Below are 25,340 nucleotides of genomic sequence, written 5' to 3' on the forward strand. Positions count from 1 at the left end.
AATCGCGACCCCGCCGTGTCAGCTCATGATTAAGGACTCCGGTTTTGTCCGAAACTAGTCGGGCACTCCCAATAAAAGAACCGTTGCATCATTTAAGTTACTATAAAAATATTAAGGATATAACATTCTTTATCACCGCTGTACATATTACTCCCAACAACCCCAGAACACAACCCAATACTATAAAAAGTCCCAACCCCACTAAACCAGCTCTCTCTTTCCAGGCAACCTAGTAACCACAGTCGCGCTGCTGATGCACCCGAAGCTGCGCGGCCACGTGACCACCATGTTCGTCCTCTCTCTCTGCGTGTCGGACCTGCTGTTCTGCTCCATCAACCTACCGCTCACCGCCAACCGCTACATCAAGCAGCACTGGAGCCTCGGGCCCAGCCTCTGTCAGATGTTCGCCTTCGTCTTTTATGGGAACGAAGCCGTGTCCCTGCTGTCAATGGTTGCGATTACTATTAATAGGTAAGTGATTTTTGCATGTTCAAAGTTTATTATGAAGTTGGTTTTAGTTTCTATTACTATGAAGTCAATTGTAGAGTCCAGTTTTTTTTAATTTCTTCTGAATGGCCAAAACCTTCCAAATTGAAACGGCATACTACGTCTACCTATGATAAGTCCTGACCGATATCGGCCACCGCAGCTGGTGTCACAAGACGCCAGCCAGGGTTGCTTACTTGCATAACCTAAACGAGCCGACGCGACAGGAGAGATCAGGTGAAGGACTCACATTTCTAAGTGCCTTCCGAACGGACCAGCTTATATTTATTTCTAAAACGTTTACAGCATTCGTAGAAAAGTCGGTGCGGGCCTTATGATTGAACTCGAGACCTTTAAGTTTTCAGTCCTGCTGCTTTATCACTAAGCTCTCTCCAGGCACAGGCTACCATAGCTTCTTATCATTATTCCCATAATAATATTGACAGGTCTGCAGGTTTGCGATTGATTTCCTCAAGATGACTTTTTTTACCATTGACAGTTCAGAAGGAAATAGCAATTTTAATGTACGAGTATCATATAACTCTCATAGAATCCTATTCAAAATAACGTTGATTAACCATTCTAAAAATTTCAAACACAAATAATATCCACCAAATTACATGAAGAATGACGAAATAGATTAAAGAATTACGTACGCAAACATAGCTAACAATACATGATGTTTATATCTCGCGGGAAACGGTAACTTGCGTCATATACCCTATAAAACGATCAACCACTTGAAACAAATCTCCTCAAGAGGCCTACCTACGAAAATATTACAGACCGTGGAAAATTCTAGTACGATAACTAGCGTTCCTTTCATACTAGGAATTCATTCATTCTCTGGGCAATTAAATACGAACTGCGTGTATAACCGAGTGGTTGAGGCTACAGCGCCAAGCCGTCGTGGGTTCGATCCCCACGTACGACAATTTTGTGATCCTCGAATGCTTGTTCTGAGTCTTTGTACATGTGACGTCTTTACACAAGGATAAGACTCCATACTACGGATTGAGTATTAAAAAAAAACATTTAATAGTCATAGCTGTCGAAGCGAGATAGTGCACTACAAAATGTATACCGACATCTCGTTTCCACATCAGCAAATTATACTTTTAAGACATGGTGGTAGACTTATATTTCCCAAATAGATTTTTTTACGTGGGCATCGTAAAAAATACATTTAGTGGTGGTGTGAAACAGATTATAAATGTCGACGGGTTATTTATCACGCCATCCCGTCACTCAGGCGTGTGGTTGTAAAACAAACCTCTTTGCTGATGCCAAGTAATCCTCATTCACACCTCTATTTTTATAAAACTACCTATAGCGTTATTGACCTAACTGATTACTATGAAATAATAAAATTTGATGTTAATCTTTGCTTTATTGGTTTTCTAAGAATGCTGCAACAAATAAAAATAATCATAATCCACAAACTAGTTTAATATGATTTTTGTTATAAATATTGCTACGCCAAGCATAGAATTTAAGGCAAACAAAAGCTTTCATAGTTTGATTTACTTGGTACTTGAATAACTAATTTATACTAATTTTATTAGTCGATATTAAAATTAAAACAAACAACGCTCGCGAGTGTTCTGTCACTAATCTAAATACTAAAAACGTACAAATATCTATATGTACTTTATTTTCGCCAATTCTTATCCCTAACAAAAAAAAACAAACAGCAATTTCTTCACAGGATCTTAAAACAATATACCATTGTCGTCAAACCAAATGAACCAAAAAAATAGGGTTCGTCGACCCGCCCCCAGATTATACCATTAACATAATACTGCATTAATATTAATGCGATGTCTCCAATTTAAACTGGCCTCATGTATACCACTGTCACGGACTGACAATACGACACTGCTTTTATTACTTTCCTTTATAAACTTAATGCTGTTTACTGTTGGTTTTTATGTAAATAGTCGTTTTAAAAGCTGTTGAAACTTAAAAGTTTACCTGCCACTGCACTGAGTAAAAACAAGATTACTGGCTTTGACAAATAGGCTTTTAAGAACGTCACTCAGTGAGATACCGTGCATACAGCCGTGATTTACCATGGTATCAATATACAGTAGATATATTTATTTATTTGGAAGAATATTGTTAAAAGGTGTAAAATAATAATTTTTAATTCATTAAAAAATCCGAACATTATAAGATTCGAATTATTCATTTAATTAGAGTTACCTGACTAGGATTGAACCCAATGATAAAAACGCATTACTAAACCGTTCAATAAACAATTTCGATTAATTTATGTTTAAAAGTAAATAGAAAATTGTCGGCACGTCAGTTAAATCGTGATAAAAATGTATAAAGTAAATATAAATAAATAGTTAAACAGTAATCAGTCATAGATAATAATGATACGCTGCTGTAATACTTACCTAATCCTTATCTAAACGTGAGATTATAAGGGTAACAAAGTTACGTAAGTAAAAGAGCTTAGCAATCTAAGTTTCCGAACTCAGATGATATATTTTTTTAAGACTCCCACAATAACTCCCACTATAATGGAGCAGACACGTGTTGGAGTGGAGACCACGTTTAGGCAAACGTAGTGTAGGACGCCCTGCGGCACGATGGACCGATGATTTGAAGAAGGTGGCTCGCAGCGGATGGATGCGGGCTGCCCAGGACCGGGATGGTTGGCGGTCTTTGGGGGAGGCCTACGTTCAGCAGTGGACGGCAATAGGCTGAGATGATGACAATAACTTGTTTAATCCTTGTGTCGCGGAGGTTAAACATATAAATGGTAGATATTTTTCCAAAATAAACTTGTATTCTTTGAGTTAAGGTTGCCTTTGATACGCAAAAAGGATCTAATATTAATTATTTGACTGTGTTTTTCACTACAAGTCAAAATATTTACATAAAATTAAACATTATTTATTCAATTACTTTTGAACGTGTGTATTCCACCACTATGGACTCGCTTCAATATAGTTATCAAATGCTCTCCTTTGGTGATCCAATTTGCTAAAATATAATGATGGTACACTTGGTACAGTCGACAGATTACCAATAAAAGTACTACACGCGCATTTTTATTATAATAGTCACCTTATTCCAAAGCTATAAAGTCCATTTTGATTACACGCTTTAACCAATACCCTGCGATAGACTGTACAATTATGATTGTAATGTAAATGTTAGCAATTTATATTAATAGGGGGTCACAAAGTGTAAACTAGGGTGTTAATGAATACGATTCTATTTAATACGGGCCCCTTAATGTTTTTGATTTATGGCTGTTTGCTCTATTATTATTTTTTATTATTATCAAGGATAGGTGGATTTTAGATGCAATTTTAAACAAAGGCAATATTTAAGAGAAATAGAAACGTACAATGTTAATAAAGTTAGGTGACAGTAGATAAATCGTCAACATATCGCTGTTTAGACTCAAAATAAAGTCAAGTGACAATTCAATAATTGATCAATATAAAGTTGGAGATTAATTCCTCATACGTATAGAAGGCAATGTGAATTTGTTTAAAAGTATCGAATTAATTCATTAGATAGATTTGGTTGTGGTTACTGAAAAATTAAGATGATAATAGATATATATTTTCATATAACATACTGCTTTTACATATATGTAGAGTCATTTATTCATTTGCAGTATGTGGGATTAGTTTGTCTCTACCTTAATAATCTTGTTGATCAGAATGTATGTACCATGCATTTAGTATCACATTAATCCGCTTAATAACTGCAATAAAATCCCCGTTTGAATACCGTACCGATTAATTACATGTGTAATCATAGCATACACATTTTACGAAGAGTTTCCAACTATTGATGCGTTGAGACATCTTCAGAATGTGATAGAAACTGTTAATAGTCCAACATATAATTTTATATGTTCTGTCATGCGTTAGTCCATAGTAATGTGAGAAAGTAATGCGTTACTAGTTTTGATAGCTGCTAGGCATAATGACATAATCCTCTTTTTAATATTATCTGACTTTAATAGAGTTTAAAAAAATGGATGATTTTTTTTTCTTTTAGTTGTTGTCTGACAAGTAAAGACCTCTTCCAAGTCCTTCTTCGACCTTCTACGATATTTTTTTGTCATTTTTACTATACAGTCCTGAAATTGTTTTAACCTCGATTTATAGGTACTTTGACTGTAGTTTTGCTTTTAAATTTAAATTCGTTCGTTATAATAACATATGACAGCTTTGAGATTAAATCTCAAATCCCTAAGGTAGTCCGATATTTTTTTTCTGTATAAATCTAAAAGCGGTCAAACGTGTTATAGTTACAATATTAGAAGATATTTATAAAAGTTTAAAACAATAATTCCATCATTCTATAAAGACGGCGCCGGAACAACAATGTTTATAAACTATCCGTTTTTAAACCACTTTAGACGGTTCGGAATCGTTTGCAATATGGTATCTGTTAACCATAGAACATAAGCAAGTAGGTGGAAGTTCCCTAACTCTCCCCTTGTATTGAAGTAGAGCCTACCGTCACGTTGAAAAGTAATATTCATGCAGTTTTGGAAGCGTGACAGCGCATTACACGCGATAGAGCCGTGAATCTTCACCACAAATGCAATACTATAAGTGTTTCTGGTAGGACCTCTAGATCCTAGGCCAATGTCACTAAACTCATTTGCTGCCTGATTCTCGTCGCTGTTTGTCATCTTTCAAATCTATATACTAATATATAAAGCTGAAGTTGTTTGTTTGTTTGTTTGAACGCGCTAATCTCACACAAGGTCTATTCAACACAAAAAAATAAAATAAAATATTTTTGCGTTGAATAGACCATTCATCAAGGAAGGTTTTAGGCTATATCATCACGCTGCGACTAACAGGAGCGAAGATACAATGAAAAATGTGGAAAAAACAGGGCAGATAATTAAATCATAACTTGTATCTTCTAACCACGCGGACGAAGTAGCGGGCAACAGCTAGTAAATAAATATTACAAATAACAATAGAATTAATGTATGGCCGCAATTAGAAAAGTCGAGTTATTTATGAAATGTATTTTTTCCGTTTCATTCAAATAAGTGACATGTACATAGATATATCACTAGCAAGACGGATGCACAGTCTAAATACCAATTCCTTGTACTTTTCTGTGTTCCATGGTATCAATAGACGCACTCGCAGTGACGTCATCGCCTGCAGTATTCTTTTTGTAATGTTGATATAACCTATTTGTTTGTTTTAATACGAAGACTGACTAATTACACTGTTATACGCTAGTTATGTATGTCGAACTAAATAAACTATTCATGACACAAAAAATTCAATTGTAGGACTAAGAAATATTTTTAAGGAAGATTGTAAATAAGTTTAACAAAATATGTATAATGATAAAATGTCCCGTTTGTTCAGGTCTTCAGGACAGAGTAATTCTCGGTTAGACCGAATCTTTGCTTATAAAATTATCAGACATAACGTTACTCATCAAGTAGCATATAAGATTCCTGAAAAGAAAATCCCATTCAAACAAATCTACTAAAATAGACATCAAGAAAAAAAAGTAACCTTAATATTCCCGGCTCAGCTTCACAAACTCGATACGGATCTCTAAAAACAAAAATAGAACAATTTAATCCAAACAAACAGACGAACACACGAACACTCGCTGTATCTTATATTTGTGAAGCCGTAAACGTGAATACATCTGCTGACCCACATTTTATTCGTAACACTTGGATACAGATTTTAAGTTCCATTTATTATTATGACCACATGTAAGTGCTGAAATTATATGCCCAAACCTTTGGCTGTGTAGCAATATGCAGGCTGCAGCGAAAAAACATTAAAAAGTCTCACATGGCGTAAATAAAATGTATTTGAGTAAAAGAGTTTGAATATCACTTACAAAAAGACTTAAAAGACGGAACTACCATTTAAGAAGAAAAAGCGGTATTCCAAATTCAAGTTTTAGCGGTAAATTTCAATAAATAATGACTTACCTTTCAGTTTTTTTTTTTGGCACAGGACATGTCTTAAAACTGCCTTTAATTTTACTCACACTCATCACTTACGAATAAATACTGAAAACTGTAAGGCAAATTGTACCACTGCATATTACACAAGGGATTTCTTCAGCATATAGTTTGTGCAGACCAACAGATGTACACACAGGCCTTGCGAAGGGCCAGGCTAAACAAATATAAACCCATTGATGAGGTCAGTAGCCGGCACACAAAGAGCCCACTGTGTACTCTCCGTTAAACGTTTTTCTTTTATTGCCTTTTACAAATTATAAAAGGTTTAATGCTATAACGTTTAGTCTTTTCATTCTTGTTGTGTCAATATAATGGGTAACTGTTTTCTGTAGTGACGAATGTGATGGACACTTATAGGCATTATTCTGGGAAAATAACATCTGTGCCTAAAGTCGTCAATATCGGACAAAAAGCAAAAGAAACTTTATTACGTTCATATTGACAAAAATGAAAGGTAGAAACTATTTGACAATAACTCAAAGAAACTTATACGCAGATTTTCCCGTATATAATAAATAAATAAATGCGGACAACATCACATACATTGTTCTGAACCCAAAGTAAGTTGCTAAAGCACTTGTGTTATGGAATTCAGATACAACGAAGGTACCACAAACACCCAGACCCGAGACAATGTAGAAATGTGAATTAACGTCAGTTTAAAATAAAGAAAGTTTCCTTTACTCAATAATTAATCATTCTCATCCCACTCACGATTCACCCAGCACATCTAACTACCAACTAACAAGCCATTACTAAAACAATTGAAAACGATGATAAAGCAATACCAAAAGGAGATCATCACACTTTCACTTAATGAATCTCTATCATAAACAGAGTAATCACTAGTAAAACCTCTTTTATCTAATCCGTGGCAACACTGCTTGCTTTCCCATGCTGATAAGCTAAGTACTTGATTACATTATGAAAGCGAAAAGTAAATGTTATCTACTTAAGTGGTGTGGAGTTGTTTTTTATGACAACGGACGGTGGTTGTAGCAGTCGTGTTCATATGCTCTTGGCTTTATAAGTCTGTGATTTATGTGCAAATATATGTATATAGATTACTTGGTCATCATCATTCCACTGCCCTTATCCCAATTTTGTTATTTGAGGTCGGCGCAGCATTTTTTCTTCTTCCATACCTTTCTATATATCTGACAAGAAACACTCTTTGCAGCTATATCTTGCCATGTCTATCACACAATCCATCCATCGTTTCCTTGGTCGTCCTCTTTCCCTATATCAATCCAAATCCATGTTCAACTCATATGAATTGACTACTTATTTTAATAATCAAATGAGGAACTAATTTGGTAGAGTAGACCGTAAATTGGCCAATAACGAAGTTTGAATACTAGCTTACATAAAATTCCACGTAAGCGTAGTTTAGATTCGTCGGCAAAATCACGGTCCCTTCCATTCTCTATAGCCAACTAAAGGGCGAAGTAATACTAGAACTAATACTTCTTTTTATAACCGACTAGCTGTTGCCCGCGACTTCGTCCGCGTGGTTAGAAGATATAAGTTATAATTTATACCTGCCTTCTATCTATCTATCTGCCTTCTATCTATCTTGTAGGATTCAGTCAGCATTTGCAATTTAAGCGCAAAAAATGTTTTTTTTTACGACCTCACGTTAGAAACCTCAAAGATTGTAGCCTATGTGTTATTCTGATGTATAAGCTATATTGTGGTAAAGTTTCATTCAAATCCATTCAGTAGTTTTTACGTGAAAGAGTAACAAACATCCATACATCCATACTTACAAACTTTCGCCTTTATAATAGTAGTAGAATAGAACATGAGCATTAGACCATTAAACAGACAGTAAAGTAACTTGTAAAATCAACTAGTATTTATAAAACCTATAAATTGAAACCCGATGTAATTCACAGAGCCCAGCACTCGAGCACTTCCAGTATCCCACACTGTTTACCTATTTACATCTAAAAATATATGAGCGGTCCGCAAATAACCTAGTTATACCAGAATACCGCGCGGAGGTTACTGTGGGCCCGATTTAACAGGCTTGTATTTGGGTATGGCAGCTGTCTTAAACGTATACCCTATCGGCCTTTCCCTGATTAAAAAGTTAGGATCTGTGCTCTGAACTGTTGCTGTTTTTGAGGCAGAGATTTTATGGATATGCAATTTCAGTTTCGAATAAAGATACGGAAAAATTATTATACAAGTATATCGGTTTCAACTTTCGGATAAGGTTAGGGTCATGATATAATTTCAGTTGATTATTTTTGAATAGCCTTTTAAAGATGTCACATTGTAATCAATTCTAGAATAATTTTCTAGATGTGTTCTTGCTATTCTTAAGGACTCATAGTTTATTATTAATTTTGTTTTCAGATACACATTGATCGCCTACTACGATATGTACTCGCAGATCTACACCACCACCAAGATCTGGGTGCAGCTGCTGATGGTGTGGCTCGTCTCCTTCGGACTAATGGTCAGTGAAACACTAGAATTATATATTAAACCATAGCATACTCTTTCATAAATACAGACTCCAAGATTCATCCCGGAATGCTTGTTGTGTTTGTGTTCTAAAGGTCAAAAAAAAGGTCAAAGGTCAATGTGTGAAACTCCCCGCGATACAAGGATAACATACAGGGGGAGTCGATTAGAAAACTATATGAAAAAAATACGTGTTCGAACATTCTTCTTCTATTTTATATGCCTACCGTTTATGTGGCAATACTATACTCGAAAACAATTGGTCTTACTGCACAAAAAAGTTACAAGCCATATAAAAAGTGAGAAGGGAAAATCATTCCTTTTTGTAGTTGAGAAAGTATTTTATTTTATGCACGTCGTAAAAGTGATATTTAGATAATTATCAGGATAATTCAAAATAGTATATTGTTATCTGTATTATCCAGTCAAAAGGAAAGAATACATTTATATTAACTTTATTACAGTGGATGATGTAAACCAAAGAATCAAACAAATGACAGACTACACAACGTGTCTGTCGTGACAACACGCGTTTACAAACATTAATAACAGAGATTTATTATGATCAGCCATCAATATCTCTACAATTGCCTTTCACTGCCAACTGGCCAACTTAAATCAAGCCATCATGCAAAGCACACTACACCTCCTAATAAAATTTCATTTTTCCGTTGCCCACTATGGTACAGACTTGTTAACCCCCGCCGCAAAAAAGGGGGTTGCTATAATTTAGGCGTGTCTTTCTGTGTGTGGTGTCGGTGTGTAGTTTAGTTTGACTTGTATTAAAGGTTAATTATGTCTGAGTGATCTAAGACGTGTTTGATAAAAATCGGTTTAACTATTTAAAAGTTGTGGAGGTAAAAGTTGTGACCGTCGGTCGGGGATTTTTTTTCGTTCGATTATCTGAAGCTGCGCTGCTCCGCAATGTATATTGAATATGATACATTTCATTTGCTTTCATTTATCATGGTTCAACCAATATAATTAATTAAAAAAAAATCTTCTTATTCTTAAAAGATCCACCGCATATACGAGGATGTAAATAAGCGATTTATAGCTTATCCTGAACTTAGTTAAAGGCCTGCATCCTAAATATTGTCCAAATAAAACGAAATCATAAACTCCATCTGTTAAAACTCAAAAAGGGCTGAATACAAACTAACATTTATTTTATTACATTAACAAAATAAATATATTACCGGAATTAGAAACATAATCGTTCATCCGTTTCACGGAACACACACAAGGCTGCATTCATTTACTTGCTACAGTTGGCATTAAAAAAAAACGACGACACTATCAAAAACTCGCCCTTAAGTTTCATGCCGTGTTTGTTTTTTACAAGAAGAATATAGAAACTAAAAGATATTTAAAAACCTTGCTTAGCAAGGAGTCGTTCTTGTACAAGGCTGGTAATATCCGCCACCCATATTTTCAAAGATTTTTGCATGCGAATTTGTTCACATATTTAAAGAAGTTAATTAATCTGTTTTTTGTAAAATATTTTAATACTTTCATTACTCCTATTACTTATAGAGTGATAGTATTAATCCTGTAATCTTCCTCAGTTAATGGGCTCGACCATTGAAATATATTTTTCTAATCGAACTAATATTCTCTGCTGTTAGCGCTTTCAAACAAGAACTCTCTGGTATTGTAATATTAGTAAAGTATAGATAATCTGTCATCTACAACACAATAACAATTTCTTTATATTCGTCTACATTTTGCCATTATTTTTTTGTATCTATCATCACCTACAAAACAAAAAGGACAGTAAAACGCGGAGGAAGCTAGAATTAGTTCGTTGCACTTGTGAGCTAGCCTGTTGATCTGTTGATTGTCCTGAATTAGCGAACATCCTCTGTGTAGTGAGGTGCTAATTAACTGCCCTAGTCTGCACAATGCGTATTATACTTAGTTTAGTTTCCAACTATTTGTGTTTTGCAACAATTTGATATACTCTTGACGCAATACAAAAAAGTAATCCTAGAGATGTCATACGGTATCTACTACATAAGCCCTCATACTCATATTGTCTGTAATGAAGATTAATAGAAATTAAAGCCCTTTTTAATCGACTTCAAAATGGAGAGGTTCTTAATTTACCTTTTTTAGAAAGTTTTTTCTTTATAAGTTTGCTGTTGGTAAAAATTTCGTCAAGTTTTTCTCAGAAGTTTATGAGTTGAAGTGTTAGGTATTTGATTTAAAACTAAATTATTGAATATCGGGAATCGTGATCCGTTCCATCCGAGCTAGTTAGTCAGAATCAGCGCAAAAATGCTCCCCAGCAGGTAGCAGCTTTCACAATTACTTTTCCCAAATTTTCTGAGTCATCATCTTTTTATAGCCAGCCATTAAAACTAACTGAGACAATATCAAAACAAACGAAACCACAAAAACCCAACACTTCATTACAGTCTTTATACGTAGCGATAATTATAACAATAAAAGTACAGTACAGTCCAATCGTGATTAAACTAAACGAGTCGAAATATTCCATGTTAATATACATTAGTTAAGTTTAACACCCTCTTGAATTATGTAACAGTTTAATATGACCCGCATTCGAATCGCGCGTAATGTTTTAATACTCCATTTTGTTTATTGTACCCTGGGAAAGTTTATAATGTTAAATGTTTTTATTTATATTGTCGTGGAGGCACTGCGATTCTATGAATGAATTGATATGTATGGTGCAGGTTGGATGGTATACCAAAATGATTTTTATATGTGTACTAGCTGTTGTTCGCGACTTCGCGGTTAGAAGAAATTGCGACTATAACTTGAGATTAAAACTATCCTATCTCTCAAGTTGGATCGAACTGCACATGGTGTGTGAATTTTATTATAATCGGTTAAGTGGTTTAGGAGTCCATTGAGGACAAACATTGTGACACGAGTATTGTATATTAAGATAAGATGTACTTCTTAATTATTTTAAGACACGACTGATAAAATAGTACCTAATGTAAAACATTGGGAGGAAACCTGGAATCCAAATAGTCCCTATACGGGCAGAAGCCTGTGTCCAGCTTTGGGACGTATACATATAGGTGGCTGGTATTATTTGTTTTTTTTTTTATTATTACCCGAAACTGGATTGTAAGATGTTCCCTGGGTTTCACAAACATTCAAATCTTATTCCCAAGTCACCCAGACTCAGGGCATTTGCGATACCTCGTACGTTACACGACTATCGCAGAAAACTTTTAAAATAAAATACATTACAAGAACTCTCGTCCTTGTAGATCTGACTGTATAGTGTATGGGACGTAACGTGCTTAAAACTTTAAACGAGTTACCTTCCTTTAAAGATGGTTAGGTATATGCAGCATGCCAAATCATAGTTACGATGTTACTAGTAAAATGTTGTCGTAATACTGTATTCTACGAACGTAGCACACATTTTAAGGACAAAAGTCTTACAACCTCTTTCGCTAATCACCTCTTTTGAACATTTGATCCCTAGGACAAATATTTGTGTCCTCCACAAATACTTGTTCCCAGTTTCATTTGATATCTTCGTCTGCATTTTTTCCTTCTTGTGCGAGTAAATTAAAACTTTAAAAATATAAAAAGAAGAATTAGCGTCACAAGAATTGAATTCCTTAGGGCGAAAACCAAAAAAAAAATTGGTCATACCAACGGTACTATAGAAAACTCTTTTCAACAGGTGCCACCACTCCTGGGCGTTTGGGGACAACTGGGGCTGGACCCCAGCACGTTCTCGTGCACGATCCTGCCGAAGGACGGCAAGTCCCCCAAGAAGTACCTGTTCGTGTTCGGGTTCGCGCTGCCGTGCGTCGTCATCATCGTGTCGTACTCGTGCATCTACTGGCGCGTGCGGCAGAGCAAGCGCAAGCTGGAGGGCCGCAGGTGTGTATGTGGGTGAGGATCACACGTCACTATCTGTGACTAATGTGGTGGTGGGTTGTGGGCTAGTTTTAAGATTTGTGTTTGTAGGGCAGTGGTATTTTTTTTACTCTGTTTTCCATGCTCAATCATAATTTTGCAACTTAAACTTAAAAATGAGCTTGAGAAAGCTAAATAAATAATTAAAACTTAACACAGTTTTGATATTTTCTTATCGATACCTGCTATGGTGCCGATAAGAGATGGTACGGTAGCTATTATGACCTCCCTTTGAATACAAGATAATAATCCACCAACTTACCAACAGCAAACTGAGCGGTCAAACAGCAAAGGAAAAAGAAGATGACTCTCGCCTAACGACCCTCATGCTGACCATCTTCCTGTGCTTCCTGGCGTGTTTCCTACCGCTGATGATCATGAACGTGGCGGACGACGGCATCACGTACCCCTGGCTGCACGTCATCGCCTCCATCCTAGCCTGGGCGTCCAGTGTCATCAACCCATTAATCTACGCGGCCACTAACAGACAGTATCGCGCAGCCTACGCTAACCTCCTCAAATTTTGTAAGAACAGCACCGTAGGCAGGCGAACGACTTGGGGCAGCAGAACTATGGGCCACTCCTCGAACTCCCCACATTACGTCGAGAAAAGGAACCACCAGAAAGATAAACCGACAAACTTATGAATTGGCGACATCTAGCGGCGGTAGCGTGAAACTTTTCGGTTAGTTCATATTTCAAATATAGATGTCAAGCCGTTGGTCAACACGTTTTTGACTATTGTAAACGTTATAAAAAATACGCTAAGATCAATTCTGCAAGATTCGAGTGTTACAAATTGAAATGACGTGACACACAGATTTATTTAAATAGTAATGCGCATTCAATCACAATTATTATTAGATTTGGTAATTTGTTGTTTTTGGCTGGTATGTGTATAAAAAGCTTTTTCTTTTACTTTAATTACAAGGAATGCTTTGAAAGTAATTGGGAAGCGTAAATTTAGGCTAAGTTGGTACTTGATTCGTATTCTTGAATAATCCGATGTTTATTCTGCATTTATGTTTGTGAATCTCAGCGCTGCGGACATTGTGCTGATATCTATTTAATGCAATTACATTTTCCCTAAATAAAACCACACATATTATACGATTTCAGCAGCGGTATGGGTAATTGTATTGGCAAACAAGTTATCACAATGTCATTACACAAACTTGTCTCTAAATCTATTGAGCCTCTGCGTGTATGCGTACTTTTATTAAAATTAATAACGGCAACTGAAATGGTTATTTCGATGGCCTTTCGATGGCGTCGTTCCATGAAAAAAAGAGATAGCGCTATCTGTACAGCGCCATCTATCTTTTTTTGGAGTCGTAGTCAGTTGTTTTCAAAATGGCATTTTTCTGTAAATATTAATTGTACTTATGTATATAAATCAACGGCATCTTTATAATAGCTTGATGCTTACCATTTAACATAACCAAAGTAAAATATTACCTTATTTTTTATGAATAATCATTTTGTATTTAAGTTTAATATATAAAAATAATTATTTAAACATAAGAATGCATTCCTTTAGATTGTAGACTATGTTTAGTACTTTTATTACAGTTAATTGGGTCCAGAACTTACTAAAATTGATTGTTATTTGGTTTGTCTGTATCCGTCACATTTGGGACTTTGATAATTATTTGTTGAGATAGTATAAGTTTCATTAGTAACTTATTATGTAACCAGTTAACAAAATGCAGTTTATTTTGATAAACAGGGAGTAAGGTATCATTAAAAATAAAAAGGAAAAAGTTGTCGGTCGCCCACGGGCCAGTGACCACAGCTACAAAACGCCGCCACCCTGGCTTACCTATCTAGGGCCCCGATTCTGCTATTTACAGGGGCCAATGAATGAATGGCAATTGGATTAAATTCGAAACTATTCCTATACTCCCAAACATATTGCCAACACAATAATTGGACATTTATTGAGTGACCACGAGTGTTCCGCTCCGTACTGATTTTCCTATAATTGTGTTGGAAAAAATCTTAGAATAATACGAATAGTTCCAATTTTCATTAAATCATCGGCCATTGTAAACAGCGACTTCTACAGGCTGAACATTGATCGCGATACAGATCCCTAAACGTGATCTAGATCCAGATTGAACGCCTGAGAGATTGACGATATGTCGTCAGTCAATTTATTTCTAGCAAGTCATGAAATCGCTCATAACATAATAAAATGCTCCAATTCACTAGAACTCTTCTAAAAGCACTTATTCCGACACTCGAGAATGCTCTCTACATCCATTTGCGTCATATCCACATCAAATAATTGTCATATTCCTCTATTAGCTAATATAATATAGTTCTTGTGAAGACTGATATGTAAAAGTCAATTAGGTTAAAGCCTCACCCATAGCTAACAATCACAACACCACGTTGACGTAGTAATTATAAAAAGAATACTTATGTTACATAAAGTTAAATATCAGGCTAGGCAATCAATGTTTATTAAAAATATAGAAAATATTTGTTTAAAATAATTTATTGTATTAATTAGCATAATTTTGATAATAAGTGAACCAAAGGTAAAATAAATGTATTTATATAAACTAGATTTGTTTTATTCATCTCCATCTTATTCCATTTTCTTTCCCGAACCCATTTTTATAGACCTTCATAGTGGCAGTGTGATCTGGATGCAGTTCGATTGCTTCCAGTTTTTGATATAAGTGGCCAGGATTTGCACGCGAGCAGATTATATAAATAGGTCGGACATATACATAAAAAAAAATGGTATCATTTCAATATTTGGGTAAGTAGAAAAAGATGTGGGTTTCTGTAGCAGTGGCCTCATTTCAGTTACGATCTACTTAAAATAATATAGAGAGAATTGGAAAAGAAAGGACTAAGGTAGTTTGGTGCTCACGACGAGACACACACACACAGCAGGGCCCCATATCGACTATTTACAATGGCCAACGAATAAATTTCAATTGGAATTAAAATATATTATTCGTATTTTCTAAGCATTTTGGCAGAATACAGACAGAAAATGCTTAAGTGTAAAAAAGTGTGTTTTGGTTAAACAATAGGGTATTTGACAAAGAAATTGTTGAATCCGTCCGGCTTCACAATATTGGTCTTTTAAAGTATAATTATCGTATTTTTTCTTTTATCTCATAAACTTAAAATTAAGGTAAACGTGTGACGACACTTACCAGTACGCTTTTTACCTCCCTTACTTTTTGATATTTAATACGTAACTTTTTGAAAATCTTTCTGACGGACTGCACAGTTTTATATTAATAGGTTTAGTCAAATACCCTATTAGCACAACATATATTTTGCAATGAAACATTCAAAACTTATACTTATTTCAAAATTAAAAAAAGGGTATAAAATTACTACCATAGACAAAAGCCAGCTTTGTGCAAAAAGTCAAATATCCAAATAAAAAAAATAATCAGTCAACGTAGTTGTCTCTAGTCGTTTGACTACTTCCTCTGACAGTCCTTGTATTATATTGAACGAACAATAAACGCCGAAAAATGGCGAAAAGGATTGCGCAGAGCTCTGTGAACTGGGCCGCCCTCGCCGAGAGGGTCCCGGCCGAGCAGAAGGCCCAACTGGCGGCTTTCAAAATCAAGTCCGACACATACCTCCGAAGGTTAGTTTTGGTCGGTGGGTTACATAATTTTTTGATGGAACAATTTGGTTATGATAGATTATGTTTTTAGAGTTTTGGCTAACCCACCCGAGCCGCCCAAGATCAACTGGGCCATCTACAAGAATGCTGTGCCAGTGGCTGGTATGGTGGACAACTTCCAGAAGCAGTACGAGTCCTTGAAGGTGCCCTACCCCTCGGATACGCAGTCCGCGCAGGTTGATGCTCAATGGGCTGAGGTCAAGAAGGCCATCGAGGCCTTTGTCCAGGAGTCCAACTCTAACATTGCCAAGTAAGTTGTTTATTTTACTGTAATTCGTTTATGTGATAAACTGCAATATCAGTGGTGAGATTAGACCCTACTGGTTTAGTTATAATAGATCAGTTTTGTTTCAACCACCTGATTAAAATGATAAATATTTAATATAGATTAATCTTAATATGTAATTTGTCTGTGAATCTGTCTTAATTTATATTTGAGTGACAAATTGTTCTTAAAATTTATATCATGTATCAAATTCAATCTTTTACTCAATTCAATTGTTACTTTCCAGGTACCAGAAACAGATCAGCGAAGTCAAGGCCCTGCTGCCATACGACCAGATGACCATGGAGGACTACCGCGATGCCTTCCCTGAGAATGCACTTGACCCCATCAACAAGCCTACCTTCTGGCCCCACACTGAAGATGAGCAGCTGGGCTATGTTGACCCCGACAAGCCAGCGCATTCTGGTCACTAAATTAATACCACCTTTACACTGCTTCACAGTTATAACATCATCCTTAATCTGATGAATATGTGTTTTGAAGAAATGTCAAGGTTGTTAGGAAGTCACGATCATCATGTTCTATTTATGTAGGAATAAATGAAATTTACCAATAGTAGATGTGGTTTTCTTTCAATTTTCTCAATATTGATTGTCAAGCCTGTACTGTGTGCATGTGTGTAAAATGTGCTTTTAACCTTCTTGTTAAATAAGGTAACAAAAGTGCATATTATGATTAAATAACTGTTGCAAAATTAATACTATTAAAATTGATAATGGCTTTTATTAATCTTTAATTAGTTCCTAATTTCCATCTCCCCCAGATAAACTGTTTTAGATCAGCAGTTTCGTGCATCTTGCCTAACTAACGTACCTGGATAACACAAAGTCGCAATCTAGAATAGATTCTATCCATTTACTTTGTTGGACATACCCAGCCCTCCTCTCAGATTGTAGGTCTCATGCCATCTTTCAAGTGTTTTGGAGTGATTACGAGAATTTCACGTAGTATTTAGCTACTAGGATAATAATTACGAGGATATACTTTGCAGTAAAAGAAGAATAACATAGACAATATGATTAACGTTTATTTTTCAGAACAGACACATTTTTCATAGAACATCAAACTGTTACAAGATACGGGAATGTTACATAAAAACAAATAAGTGCAGGCTTCATTTTGGTGCTAGTTGCGGGCGAAAAATATTGAATATTCTACCTACTATTATGCTATTAACACACTTAGATTGGCGGGACAAATCTACTTGCATGCAGTTTACCTGAGATCAAACAAAACATTGATCATAACCTTCTATGACGATTGTAATAATACATTTAATTTGAATAAAAAGAACATGTATACACACACTATTAAGTATTCTTAAAATTTGAAAATAAAATTAAAACATTTAAATATAATTATTTCTCTATGATATTAATAAAGCATGGTCTCTATAGTTGTTATCGAACGTATACAAATCTGATGCTTTATAAAATACGATATGATAGTGTCTAACCTCACAGGAACGGTTTCCATACATCACTTCACCAAAACTTAAAACAATAAAATTATAACTATTATTTATTCCATTTAACTAGACTGGGAGTGAATCGAAGCTTGTCTCTTTGATTACACTCGGAGGGAACTTGGTGTTAAAATTTAGTAGCTAAATTGCTAGCTAACGGAGTCTTTGATTAACGATTTCTGCGACGCTTGCACTTGAGCTACGACGATATAACTATAATATATTTGAGTTAAAAAGTTCGCAGAATTCGTTAAACGAGTCTCCCACAACCTAATGCCTATTCCACATTAATTTCACATCATATCCAGTCAAGCTTATTCTAATAAAATTTACTTAGCGGCGAATTTATTTGCGGGCGGAGGAGGTGGTTGAGCATACATGTTGTAGTAGCTAGTAGGAGGGGGCGCACTGTAGGCCTGTCCCTGGCTGAAGTTGTTGTACCCGGGCGCGCCTCCCGCGCCCGCGCCCCCGAAGTCCGCCCCGCGGCCGCGCCCCCGCCCGCGGAACCCGCTGTCAGGCCGGAAACCGTCCCTGGATCCGTTGTCTCGGCCACCGTAGTTGGATCGAGTGTTGTAAGAGCTTTGGTTGTCGCCGTAATCATTGTTGGAGTCGTCCCATCTAGAACCTGTTTTGATATAGTACTGATATTATTTAATGACAAGTGTGCAACATCAAACAATGTCTTTTTTTAAGCGGCATTTTTTTGTTTGATTTAACTGTATCATGACTTTTAAGATGGTGTAAGCAACAGACAGTGAACATAAGCTTTGGATTTTGAATAGTTCTACAAGCAGGACAGAGCGGACACACAGTAGTACTAGAGTAACACACAATTAGTACTGACTCCTCTCTCCGCCGAAGCGGCCGCGGCCGCCGCGCGAGTCCCGCCCGCGCCCCCCGCGGCCGCGGTCGAAGCGCCCGCCCTGGTTGTCGTCGCGGTCGCGGTAGCGGTTGCGACCTGGAAATACAAATATAATATTTAAACTTAGTCACCTGAAAATTTTATAATGACAATTAGTGACTCGTGTCAGAAAGGATCAAGTTATAAAGTTCACTTACCATACTTTCCTTTGAATCCCATTCCACATTGAGCTAGTTCCATAAGCTTCGGGTTCACCACTTGATTCGCCTCTTGTAGGACACACATCAGATCCTTGGCCTGTTAACATAATAAAGAATTTAATTATTAAATACAATGAACATTCTTAGATATTTTGAATTGATAATGAGTCTAGGTTTCTAGATACATATGAAGTTGCTTACCTTAGCCGAGTTGTTAGGTGTGAAGAGCGTGTACGCGGTGCCGGTGTTGTGCGAGCGACCGGTGCGACCGATACGATGCACATAGTCCTCAGAGTTGTTCGGATAATCATAGTTTATCACAAACTTCACGTCCTCCACATCTGTGCCCAATCAACTAGGTTAAAATACATGTAAGTGCAGATAAACCCACATTTATTAAAGTATTGGACGTTATAAATACTATAGTTTGAGATGAGTATTCGTATTTATAAAATCCTTAAAATAACATGCTTAAAATTTGGAAAACAATAACGATATTCCTACAACAAAAAAAAACTAATAGCCAATCACTTAAAATAATTGAAAATTGTATGAATAACTCATTAGAAAAATATTGGATACACATTATTTTAATATTGGTGGTCTCAGAATAAATTTTCTCAAAAATAATTAGCATAAAATTATGTATAAGTTGATGTGTATCCAAAATTCGTTCAATAAGTATTCATAGAAACACTCAACTCAAACAGTTAGAACACAAACATATTATTTACCTTGTGGCGTGTCGTCCCGTCATCGGCCGGCGCTAAACTGGAAATAACTGTATTATGCCCATCAGTCCGGAGTGTGCAGGCCAAGAGTCGGTGTGCTGACTTACTAGCGCCCTCAACGCGCGCTGTCAGTTGCGTAGGGCAGGCCCTTTGGCTAGCGACTAAATCTCTCATGACAGATAACCAAGCATGTATTGCTCTAATATGGTCTTACTTTCCAATTTTTTAATTTAAAACCGATTGTGACGTTTTGCTGGGGCAAAACTGCAACCCCCCCAGAAATTTCGTGTTAAATGTAATTAGTTAATTTCCCCCGTAAGTATTAGAGGCAGCATGCTCATATTGACACAGTGTGCGCTGACAGAGTACTGTCATTAACATATTGTTACGATACGGTAACTAGGTATTGGTCAGGTCAGCAACACACCGATATTCTAGCCGTTAACACTGCACGCATGCGCCTCTGAAATGAAAAACAATCGAGAATAATGCCAAGTCAGTCATGGAAATTTATTTTATTTATTATCGGGCTAGGATTATGCCTGTGATAGATTTTTACACTTTACAGACAAACAAATTAATTTAAAAGTTTGTTATTCCGATTGTGATTTCAAGTTTTTTTTACCCGACTGCCAAAGAAGGAGGGTAATGTTTTTTCGTCCTAATCATGTAAATATCTACCAATGGCGTACAAGCAATAGTTATCGTGGCCCGAGAATATGAGGTATTACCGTACCATTGCTGTGCTTACAAATACTAGGTGGCCATGTTCCAATATTCACTTTTCACCACCTCACGTGCATGTATCTTAGTCCATTGTTATAATTAAAATTATTAAGTTCATAAGGTCCTGGCTTAGATCCTAGCATATTCAGCGATATTACCCCACATTAACATTACTTGTGCAGAAAATCCGTGAATACTGGAACCTATTTTTAGTTGTATCACTTAACTTTTAGTTTGATCACTTAGCAATGGCATCAACACCTCCTCTACGCCCCTGACATCTCTTAGACCTTTAGCACCCCGATGTTACAGTGCGAGACCCCACCTTCGTAAAAGTGATCGCAACTGTGTCATATAATCTTTTGTTTGATGCCCTCAACAGTCGGCGGGAATTATCACCACCATTTGAAATTAACTTGTTTGGTGGCATAAACATAAGATAGTAACCTCTGGGCAACTTACAGTGACAATATGTTTTCGGAGTATATCGAGTGTTTATCGTAGGCTGGTGGCGAGTGAACCTAATACCTATATGTCGGCATATTTCCTAGACTCGTGTCCCTACAGTCGGGTGTCCCTGCAGGAGTGCGTGTGAGTACTGACCGAGCCCCCTGGCGGCGACGTCTGTGGCGACGAGTATCCCGCCGGTGGACATGCGGAACTGGTTGAGCACGTAGTCCCGGTCCTGCTGGTTCTTGTCGCCGTGGATGGCCAGCGCGCGCCAGCCCGCACGGTTTATTGATTTCGTGATCTCGTCCACCTTCACGAGATTATATGTTTTGGTAAACGGAATATATATATATATATATATATTTTTACTCCATAACAGAGGTTTTGATAAATAAAGATAATGCTAACACTAATAAACTCTGCTAAGAGTCAACCACAACTTAAATACTTGACACGAATCGAATTGCAAGAAAATTCGATTAAAAATTCATATTCAAATGTTCCAGTTTCGCCTATGTATACAAAAATATTTTGCAACAAAATGCACAATCTTACCCGACGCTTAGTCTCTGCGAATATAATAGTCTTGGTTTCTTCCTCTGATGATATTTCAGTGAGCAGTGTGATGAGCTTGTCATTCTTCTCCCACTCCTCGCACACGTCCACGATCTGCAGGATGTTGTGGTTCGCAGACAGGCTGAGGGAACCGATGTTGATCTGGATGTAGTCGTGGAGGAACTCCTCGGCAAGGTTTTGTACTTCTTTAGGCCAGGTAGCTGACCACATGAGAACCTATGAGATTTGACATATTAAGTAGGTGAAAACCTTCAATAAAGAACTTCAAAATGTAGAAAATCTTTACTATTATGTAACTTACTTGTCTGTCTGGTCTAATCTGCTCGATAATCTTGCGGATCTGAGGCTCGAAGCCCATGTCCAGCATTCTATCCGCCTCGTCGAGGACTAAGTACGTGCAACGGCGTAGGTTGGTCGTATCTATTTGAAAATAGTAACGTGATAGCAATTGGTCCATACTATTGGTCCGAAATTTAAGTAAAAGAACGAACCAAACACAAATCGTCCTCAGAAATAGTAGATGGCCATGCAGAATATACATTAAGAACAGACAGCTTGGAAATGAGTCTTACCTTTTTCTAAGAAATCAATCAGTCTTCCTGGTGTAGCTATCACAATCTCCACGCCTCGCTCCAGGCACCTGCCCTGCGGCCCTTTCGGGGCGCCACCGAAAATGCAAGTGTTACGGACCTGAACACTTTGACCAAAGTCATTGGCAACCTGAAAATTATACCGTCTTGTAATAATTACATAGCACTGTTGGGTTTTATGAAATAAATTATAGTTTAAAAACAAAATAGTAATGTATGTAAGAGTGGATTCTTTTTGTCTAAATACATGTTTTGATCGAAAGATCATGAAACGAAGTACCGCAAGATGGTTTTTAAGTGTATTTGATTTTAAATGACAGTCAAAAACAATGCTATAAAAATGGATTTGACAACTGCAAAACGTATATTTTAAAGTCTGTTTCTCTTGATTCTTTTCCTGATAGCAGTGTTAACTTATTTTTCGGTAAGAACAGTCTAATCATTCATTTCTATTTCAAGATCCCTACTAATATTACAAATGCGAAAGTAACTCTGTCTGTTACGCTTTCACGTCTAAACCACTGAACCGATTTTAATGAAATTTGGTACAGAGAATAGAGTTGACCTTGAGAAAGAACATAGGATAGTTTTTATCCCGGACTTTTGAAGAGTTCTCTTAGAAACGCGATATAACCGACATCTACGCGGGCGAAGCCACGGGCGAAAAACTAGTTATTTCTATATGATCAAGTAGCCTTCATTTGACTTCACATTGACCTATCCTAAGTACAATATGTCTACAAGTTGGTCATAATCTATGGATTAACTGAAACACCTTAATAAATAACTAAATTCAGACATAACCTAATCCACTCTTACATACTTAGAAAGGTAAAATACAAACAAAAAGTTAAAGCATTACATTACCAAAATAAAAAATAGTTTAAATTGAAAAATGTATGACATTTCCAAAATATAATAGCCATAAGATAGGAATACAGGTTCTCTAGTTGTATGGGATTGTTACAGTGAAAAATAAAATAAAATTAATGACAAACTACTTATATTCCTAGCTGGAAGTCCATATAGATCCATATTGAATCTAAAAGTAATGTGCTCATACTTAACAAGTATTTAATCGTGTCCTGGAGGTATTAGAATATGTTCTATATTTTGGGACTTTCAATAACCCAAAAATAATAATAATTGCTAACACTTCTAGGACAACAAAATAAAATTGAACTATTAGCTGACATTCTGACTGTTTTAAGTTATAGGTGAGATTTGAACTCAACCCTTGTTCAAACAAAATAAATATAATGAAATGGACTAAACTGCCTCTTTCAATGAAAGCTACTAAGTGAGAAAAGCATTCCACAGGTAAGCTGCAAGGTCCAAAAGAAAAAACTAAAAAAATAACAAAATACATGTGCCCAAAACTAAAACTAAGGTTACGTTCAGAAACCTCACCTAGTAAAGGAAAATTTAGAATTTGGGATCAATAATATACAAGGTCGAAACATCATATTTTTTAGGTTTTCGAACATAGCCTGCCTGCATTAAGCTAGGTTCTACAAATGAAATGTAATTGGATAAATTTACTATTTCCATCTCGCTCGGATTGTCCGTCATCTCCGCAGCGATTCCATTCATTGAGATCAACGCCTGGAGTAGCACAATGAAAAACAAATACTCATCTTATATCTTGCAATTATTACAATTATTTAATAAGAGACAGTGTCTTTATGTTTCTTCCACAAAGAAACATCAGGCAGTCATGTCAGTCCAATAGCATGTCTAATTGTTTTATAACTTTTCTTAGAAAAAACTAATAAGATAAGAAATGTAATAACCTGTTGAATCTGTTGAGCAAGCTCTCGGGTTGGAGCCAGTACTAATACTATAGGTCCTTCATCTCTCAATAGTCTTGGCTGATTGATGATGTGGACAATGGCAGGCAGAATATATGCTAAGGTTTTGCCTGAACCAGTCTGAGCAATTCCAACCAAATCCCGCCCTGAAAGAGCTATTGGCCATCCTTGAGCTTGAATGGGAGTTGGGTGTGGAAATCCCTGTTTTAAAATTTCTTTCATGGCGTAATCTGGGAAGCCCCCCTCCTCGAAGTACATGCTAGGCGCTGGAACATCACGACCCTTCACAGTGATTTGGTTCTGACTGCGGTAGGCTTCTATTTCAGCTTGACTGCGTGATTGGACGTTTGGGTGCGGAACATAGAAGTTTTTCTGGAAAGGAGTGAGTGTGATAGTGTCCCAGCGGATTTTCCTAAGGTTGCCACCAGGCTGGTCATTTTTGAAGTTGGAGCGGAAATCGTCTCGCCCTCCGCGTCCGCCAAAGCCACGACCGCCATCCCGGCCTCCCCGGCCGCCATCTCGGCCGCCGCGGCCCCCAAACCGGCTGCTACCTCTTTCTTGCGACCTGTCACTGGAGCGTCCTCCACGCGAGCCTCCCCTGCCTCCGCGGCCTCCACGGCTACCTCCACGGCCGCCACCGCGACCTCCACGTCTATCGTCGTACCTAATTTACAAACATAATATTATGATATCACTGAATAGAGCGAGATCAATTTGTACAAAATTGCCAACTTACATATTTTTTCTTTGAAACTAAAGTAACAGAATAAACACAAATAAATACTAAACTGAACAATGTAAGAATCTTATGGGTAAGTTTATTACGCTTTCTAACTATTTTTGTATCAGAAAATAGATATATATCTTTACAAACATCAGCTTGATTGACTTTTACAATTGCCAACAGACCGCCATATTGGTTTGTGTTAAGTTTATCCATAGAGATGCAGATTGCAGCGTAGGTTCATAGAGAAGATTATTATAGACGTAGTGAGCGGGATTTCTAGAATTTCCGGCCTTTTTATAAACATAACAATATTTTTAGGTGAGCTCTTAAGATGACGCTATAATAACATTCCACGAAATTTACACGTTTGTT

At 36.7% G+C, this 25,340-nt stretch overlaps 4 protein-coding genes across 7 annotated transcripts in view; 3 read left to right on the forward strand and 1 right to left on the reverse strand.

Annotated features, from left to right (window-relative positions):
• Nucleotides 1–15,410, forward strand: part of LOC113498044 (protein trapped in endoderm-1-like) — a 49,806-nt gene extending 34,396 nt beyond the window's left edge. The window contains exons 3-6 of one of the 2 annotated variants that reach the window (XM_026877934.1): nt 225–471; nt 8,852–8,954; nt 12,639–12,853; nt 13,146–15,410. In XM_026877934.1, the coding sequence (XP_026733735.1) occupies nt 225–471; nt 8,852–8,954; nt 12,639–12,853; nt 13,146–13,524 (944 nt within the window). In that variant the 3' untranslated portion in view covers nt 13,525–15,410. The remainder of the gene's footprint in view (nt 1–224; nt 472–8,851; nt 8,955–12,638; nt 12,854–13,145) is intronic. The other variant, XM_026877935.1, reaches the window with a different exon arrangement.
• The window catches only part of LOC113498030 (sodium-dependent neutral amino acid transporter B(0)AT3-like), a 423,880-nt gene that overhangs the window by 190,927 nt on the left and 207,613 nt on the right, over nt 1–25,340 (forward strand). The gene's annotated exons all lie outside the window — the stretch shown is intronic.
• On the forward strand, nt 16,317–17,388 carry LOC113498054 (ATP synthase subunit d, mitochondrial). The gene is made up of 3 exons (XM_026877955.1): nt 16,317–16,505; nt 16,576–16,794; nt 17,057–17,388. Exons 1-3 carry the CDS (start codon nt 16,387–16,389, stop codon nt 17,241–17,243), a joined length of 525 nt encoding a protein of 174 aa, XP_026733756.1. The 5' UTR covers nt 16,317–16,386; the 3' UTR covers nt 17,244–17,388.
• On the reverse strand, nt 17,948–25,148 carry LOC113498032 (ATP-dependent RNA helicase dbp2-like). Of its 3 annotated transcripts, none has more exons than XM_026877914.1 (11): nt 24,978–25,148; nt 24,224–24,905; nt 23,973–24,035; nt 22,413–22,560; nt 22,142–22,260; nt 21,820–22,056; nt 21,418–21,574; nt 19,559–19,698; nt 19,355–19,454; nt 19,140–19,253; nt 17,948–18,920 (listed from the first exon to the last, which is right to left on the reverse strand). In XM_026877914.1, coding segments are annotated over exons 1-11 (2,058 nt in total). In that variant the 5' UTR covers nt 24,980–25,148; the 3' UTR covers nt 17,948–18,624. The 3 variants fall into 3 exon arrangements, with proteins under 3 accessions (XP_026733715.1, XP_026733716.1, XP_026733717.1); XM_026877916.1 differs by having other exon boundaries at nt 18,788–18,920; nt 19,127–19,253; nt 24,978–25,146; XM_026877915.1 differs by lacking the exon at nt 23,973–24,035 and having other exon boundaries at nt 24,978–25,146.

This window comes from Trichoplusia ni, chromosome 10, assembly GCF_003590095.1.
Source record: "Trichoplusia ni isolate ovarian cell line Hi5 chromosome 10, tn1, whole genome shotgun sequence".
NCBI lineage: Eukaryota > Metazoa > Arthropoda > Insecta > Lepidoptera > Noctuidae > Trichoplusia > Trichoplusia ni.